Source organism: Priapulus caudatus, unplaced genomic scaffold (assembly GCF_000485595.1).
Source record: "Priapulus caudatus unplaced genomic scaffold, Priapulus_caudatus-5.0.1 Scaffold673, whole genome shotgun sequence".
NCBI classification, from domain to species: Eukaryota; Metazoa; Priapulida; class Priapulimorpha; order Priapulimorphida; family Priapulidae; genus Priapulus; species Priapulus caudatus.
Window position 1 is genome coordinate 1 of NW_014577734.1, and position 6,686 is coordinate 6,686.

General features: G+C 40.2%; 2 protein-coding genes across 2 annotated transcripts in view; one reads left to right on the top strand and one right to left on the bottom strand.

The window, feature by feature from the left end:
• The first annotated feature begins 107 nt into the window (after positions 1 to 107).
• Positions 108 to 6,686, top strand: part of LOC106812678 (AP-5 complex subunit beta-1-like) — a 26,339-nt gene continuing 19,760 nt past the window's right edge. The window contains exons 1-2 of the mRNA XM_014816612.1: positions 108 to 182; positions 959 to 1,096. Of these exons, the coding sequence (XP_014672098.1) occupies positions 123 to 182; positions 959 to 1,096 (198 nt within the window). The 5' untranslated portion in view covers positions 108 to 122. The remainder of the gene's footprint in view (positions 183 to 958; positions 1,097 to 6,686) is intronic.
• Positions 2,934 to 5,611, bottom strand: LOC106812679. Its single transcript, XM_014816613.1, has 3 exons — positions 5,296 to 5,611; positions 4,609 to 4,790; positions 2,934 to 3,783 (listed from the first exon to the last, which is right to left on the bottom strand). The coding sequence occupies exons 1-3, from the start codon at positions 5,456 to 5,458 to the stop codon at positions 3,205 to 3,207; spliced, it is 924 nt and encodes a 307-aa protein (XP_014672099.1). The 5' UTR covers positions 5,459 to 5,611; the 3' UTR covers positions 2,934 to 3,204.

Below are 6,686 nucleotides of genomic sequence, written 5' to 3' on the forward strand. Positions count from 1 at the left end.
TCTCTCTCTCTCTCTCTCTCTCTCTCTCTCTTTCTTTCTCGCCCTCTCCCTCTCCCTGTCTCTCTCTTTCTCTCTTTGTCTCTCTCACTCTCTCTCTGTTTCTATAGATTTTCCAGACAATCATGATGAAATACCTTGTCACCATGGATGTGCCATTGCTCAACCTGCTGCTAATGTGGAAGGTATTATTGATGTAATATTTCCTACTAATAGTAATACCCACACACATACACACACACACACACACATGCATGTGCACGCACGCACGCACGCACGCACGCACACGCGCGCGCACGCGCGTGCACCCACACACGTACACACACACGCGCACGTATAAGCACGCACGTGCACACATACTCAATACTCATGCATGCATACACCTGCGCAATGCAATAAAAGCTTCACGAAGAACTTCATTCAGCCTCGATTTTGCTCAATTTGCCTCAACCTGCTGCTAATGTGGATGGCATTATTTATGTAATATACCCTACTAATACACACACATACACAAACACACACATGAACGCACGCACGCACGCACACACACACGCACATATACGCACGCACATGCACACACACACATACATACACAAACACACATATAAACGCACGCACGCACGCACACACACACGTACATATACGCACGCACATCAACACATACACATACACAAACACACAGATGAACGCACGCACGCACGCACACACACACGTACATATACGCACGCACATACACAAACACACAGATGAACACACACACACACGTACATATACGCACGCACATGCACACATACGCATACACGCACACACAGATGAATGCACGCACGCACACACATACGCACGCACATGGATACACACATGCACGCATGCATACGCAACACGCGCACACTCGCGCAACGCAATGAAAGCTTCACGAAGAGCTTCATTCCGCTATGTTGAACTGCTGCGACGGCCATTGCAGACGATGTTTGCTGACGATCTATTCGCGGATGCGGAGGAGACGTACCTGTACACACGCTTGCTGCGGGACGGTCACCATCAGAGCCTGCCTATCACCCAACGTCTGCTCTGCCTGCACTGGCTCGAACAATTCATCGAGGTGAGAAGCAGCCAATGAGAGATGCAGCTACATGGGTGTATACAGCGGCGTGTATCTGCACTGTACTTGTCGAAGCCGTGAGGCACCGAACGAAAAGTCACCGTGTTGTCAAAATATGCCGTGTCATGACGGGAAAACGCATGAATCCGACTCACCAGTCACTCTTGGCATCTCACGGCTGGTTTACCGCTGCCACCAAGTACTGTTTTGTATGCGTATCACGAGAAGGCGTATGACATTAAGTAAACGCATTATCTTTATTCACGCACGGCGGGAAGAACCCTCCGCGCCGACTCTTTACACCCAGTCACAGACGTATCCATACCCGTAAGAAAACAGCGCAACATATGACAGATATATGACACTATTTAGTGGACAACTCGGGAGTTAGCGGAGAAGATAGCGGAGAATATAGCTAACGGAGCTTTGTGGAACGCGCCCCAGGGTCTCAAACTAAGATTGAGCAACGTTTTTAAGAAAAACTTAATAAAACTTAGAACTAAAGCTTGGGATTATATTAAATTTAATAAAAAAGGAAAAAGCCAGGTTTTTATGTTCAATTACTAACATTTGGACGGGTACATGCAAATTGCAATATATATATATATATATATGTATATTGCAATTTGCATGTTATTTATGTACACAGGCACACACGCACACACACCACGCGATATTTATTACATACGCGATATATATATATACATATATATATATATATATATGTGTATATCAAGAACTATTAATACTGTATTAATGTGTGTATATGTGTGCATGTATGTGTGGATGTGTGTGTGCTTCTGTGTCTGTGTGTGTATGTATCTGCGTGTGCGTGTATTTATGCATGTAAGTTATAATAATTTATTAGTATTACTGGGGCTGAACATACATGTATTGAATATAAAACAATTAAATCATAAAAAGTAGACTTTCTTCATTTTTATTAAATAATATTTATGATTTAATTTTTAATAATATTTCCTAGCCAAGGTTCTTAATTTTTGTCTTATAAAATATCTTCTTTATCTTAATAAATCTGTTCAAAAATTATTGTCAACAAAGCATTCATAATTATAGATGAGTGATATTTGTGCCACTTCCATTATTAACAATTACAGTTTCCGCAGAAGAACGCACCTAATGCCAGATGGGTGTAATGCATAATATACGGTAACAGATTTAAGTACTGGCGATATTGACTTGCAAGTTGCAGTAACACTGAGTTTTACTTTTTGCAACATGTATATATGTTTTATTATCCCTTGAAAGAATAAAAGTTCTGCATAATAAAACTTAAAAAGTCATGCTGTCTTGATATAAGCAGATGTTAATAATGACATTATTAACCCCTGATATAAGTAAATAAAGCGCTCTGATTATACACACATAACAATTATGAACACATGCATATGTCATATAGAATCACTTCCATTGGCTAAATTTTCTATATCTACATGGGTGCCCATATGTTTTTACTTGCTATATACTTATCAGGGTAAAAAATACACGGCAGTGATGAGCGATTCGCTCTTCAAACCTTCGAAATCGCTCCCGTAAAATTTTTGACGAGAACAATTTTTCCCACAGACTTGGTGAAAAAGAGCTCTCGTGAAAAACAAAGAAATTTTTTCCCCTGATACTTATATATATTTATATATATATACGATATACTCCTTATTACTGTATATATATATATATATTTATTTAATTTGATAATTGTATGATAATTATATGAAAAAAAAAAAAAAAAAAAAAAAAAAAAAAAAAAAAAAGATAAAAAAACAAAAAAAAAAAAACAAGAAAAAAAAACCAAAAACAAAAAAAAAAAAAAAATTATAAAATACAAATTACAAAATAAAACTATGAATATCGTAGAATAATGTACAATTAAACTCGCTCTACTGTACAGCATATGTACTACTGTAGCTCTACTGTACAGCATATATATGTACTACTGTAGCTCTACTGTACAGCATATATATGTACTACTGTAGCTCTACTGTACAGCATATGTAAGTATGCTCGTTAGAATCTAACAGTTACACTTACAGCATGGTTACTGGCCGTTTAAATGGCCCCTTTAGGTACGTGGATGTCGCGACCACATTTCATTGATTTGTCAAAGTGCTATTCTGGCTTTGAGATGTGGTTGGATAGCAACTGGTATGTGGTGCATTGGGCACTTGTGGCAAATATCCCTGGGGAAACTGTCCCTCATATATAACTTGCTGTATTCGCATTTTCACGATTCCTTTTGTACGTTCATCCTTAATTTTGGCCAACTGCATCGTAATATATTTTACAAAAACCTCATCTTCTGTTTCAGCATGCTGCTTGAGTACAGTGTGGCTCTCCAGTTTGCTTCCATGGCAATCCTTGAAGAATTTTACAGCCTGTTTAAGCAGTTCATCGGCAGGCTTAGTGCGTTTAGTTTTGGGGGCTATTAGGCCTGAAAGTTTGCATTTTGCTGTCTTGGAAGTGTCCTTCATTATCAGGGCTGAACATGGGTGTGATGCTGTCGATACTCTTGATGCAGTGGATGGGGTTGGTGAGAGGGCTTTCCTCATCAATGACTGTGATTCCTCAGTCTCCTCCTGTTCATAATCATCCTGACTGTCCTCTTCTTTGGCATAAACCGTTAGCACCTCTGTGTCCAAATAAGTCGTTTCCGATTCTTGTGACTCGTCCTTAAATTAGAAAAAAATACATTTTTAGATTCCCGAGACTAACGATGAATTGCAAAAAATCAAACATTTCCCAAATTGCATCGGTGCACATGGTGGGAAGTATGTTAGGATAAGAACTCCCCAAAAAATCCAGGTCATTGTTTTACAATTATAAAGGTTATTTTAGCATTGTTTTGCTTGGATTGGTTGATGCAAATGATAGGTTTATTCGCATTGATGTTGGAAGTAATAGTAGAGCTAGTGATGTGGGTGTTTATCGAAACTCGACTCTGAGCATGGCCATTGAAGAAAACACCCTAAACATACCACGGGAAAAATTAAGCTTAGTAATGCAAAATATTCAGTCTATGACTATTGTGGCAGTTACTTAATAGGCCTTCCCTCTAAAACGTTACACGATGAAGCCATACCCGGGACGAGGGCTTGATAAAAGCAGGCAAATCTTTAATTATTGGCTATCACGGGCATGTAGAGTAGTAGAAAATGCTTTCGGAAATTTAGCTAACCGGTTCAGAGTATTCCTCACGGCTACTGCACCTGCATAAAAAAAACCCTGAACTGTTAGTCCTGGCAACGTGTGCGCTTCATAAACTTGTACTGGGGAATACTCCTGTTACTATGTATTACTGGGAATCTCCCAATAACCCATGAAGTACTTTACGGATCATGGAGGGAATCAAGAGAGAGACATCATAAATTCTGTAACTCAACAGACCCCCAGCAAAAGCTGTGGTAGTGTTGAACTGGTGAGGGAAGATTTATGCAAGTACTTTGTTGGCAATGAGGGCCAAGTGGCTTGGCAGTTGAGGAATTGAATAGACATACCAAATAAGAAATAGATTTCCTTGCCGTCTGGTATGGCTGGAGGAACATCAGTGCATCATAATGAGCCCATTGTGGCACGTACATGTGTGCGGTGCCAGGTTCAGATATACTCTTATTCACTCTCGCAAATTCTCTGGCGAAATATGTGCGCAGGTTTATAATTTTTTTCTTTACGTCAGACACTGAAAAATAAAAATTTATAGTAATCATACTAATCACGCAGATCTCTCACAATAGATTTTATTATTATATTCTTTTATAACAGATTATTACAATTTGTTTAGATATTATTCATGATTGTTACAGTAAAATTAATGAGGAAAAATTACCGTTTCAAGAATTACCTTGCGCTTTCATGATGTAATGTATATTTACTTCAAGAAGCCGTGTGAGAATTTTGTGAAACGTATTAAAAGGCATTTAGCAGTTTCTGTCTATTGAATATATGTTGCAGAAATCAGAATGTCTGAGAAATAATCTATATATCTAAAATAATCTGACACCAGACACATCAGCGCAGATGCCAGACATCATATCAAGAATGTATAAAGAATATAACCTTCTTTATACGCTCTTGATCATATCAAGAGTAGATAATAACACATTATCTACTCATGTGTTATTATCTACTCTTGATCATATACATAAACGATCGAAACATTCCATGCTATATTTTGATGCACTTACCCGGCCATTCAAGCATGTTCGCAATTTCTTTTAGCGTTTCTCGCTTCTTGTCCCCGTCTCTGTGTTCAGGCGTTCCTATACGCCACAGGCATTCAGCCTTCTCATATAAGTATATGAGGAGGTTTATCTTCGATCTCTGGGGGCATAGCTCGGCAGTCGCCATTTACAAATTCTAGACTCATGCAACTGCGGAAAAACACTACTGTAGCTCTAGAGAGAGGTCTACAATGAACCACTGGCTGCAGGATCACGGCCACCCAATGTAAAGCTCTGTTTACACTATCGACTTTATGCTGCGAGCTGACGAATTGGTCCAATTTCGCAATTCGGCAACCGACAGTCAGCAGCGTAAACGCCGCGCGGCCAACTGGTTGGGAGATTATAGAACCTGTTCTATTTTCGTTACTCGATGTTGGCTCGAAATTGCATGCCCATGTTTTTGCGAGAACAGCATCTCAGCTCCCACAACTCAGGCGTCAACCTTTCTAGCAGATATATGTTCGCAGTTTTTACATTATCGACCGCGAGTCGGCAAACGTTTCAACATTTGACCCGCAGTGTTCGCACGGGGCGCCATGCATGGATACGCATTTTTGCTCGTATTACAGTCATTCGCGCTAGCCTGGCGCCGATAGCAAAAACGCACGCGCAAATAATCTTCCCCTGGGGGAGGGACACACCTTCTGATTGCTATGGAAAGAGTGGCTGAGTGCCAAAATTTGAGAAAATAGACATGTTCTAGCCTCTCAACTAGTTGAACTATAGTTGAACTGGTTGAGAGATAATATTAGAACATATGTTCTATTTTCTCAAATTATGGTCAGCGAGTTTGATCAAGTTTTTGTGTGTCTCTCCACCCAGGAGAAGAGCGCGTTTTTATATCATACGATATAATGATTAAAAATATATTAAAAGACTAATAGTAAAATTACTCGAGCAAAAATGCGTATCCACGTCGCCCCGCACGTACAATGTGCGTGCAATGTTGAAACGTTTTCCAATTACTCGCGGTCGATAACGTAAAAACTTTTAGCATCCGATAGAAAGGTTGTGTAGGGAGTTGATCTTCGCGTTTTGCCATGCAGCCACTCCGATTATACCAATCAGGAGGCGTGTCACTCCGCCCAGGGGGAGATTATTTGCGCGCGCGTTTTCACTATATCGGCGTATGTACACGCCGCCCCATCGCGCGCACTGTAGGTGAAACGTTGACACGTTTGCCGACTCGCGGTCGATAACGTAAAAACTTTTAGCATCCGATAGAAAGGTTGTGTAGGGAGTTGATCTTCGCGTTTTGCCATGCAGCCACTCCGATTATATCTTGATTATACCAATCAGGAGGCGTGTCACTCCGCCCAGGGGGAGATTATTTGCGCGCGCGTTTTCACTAT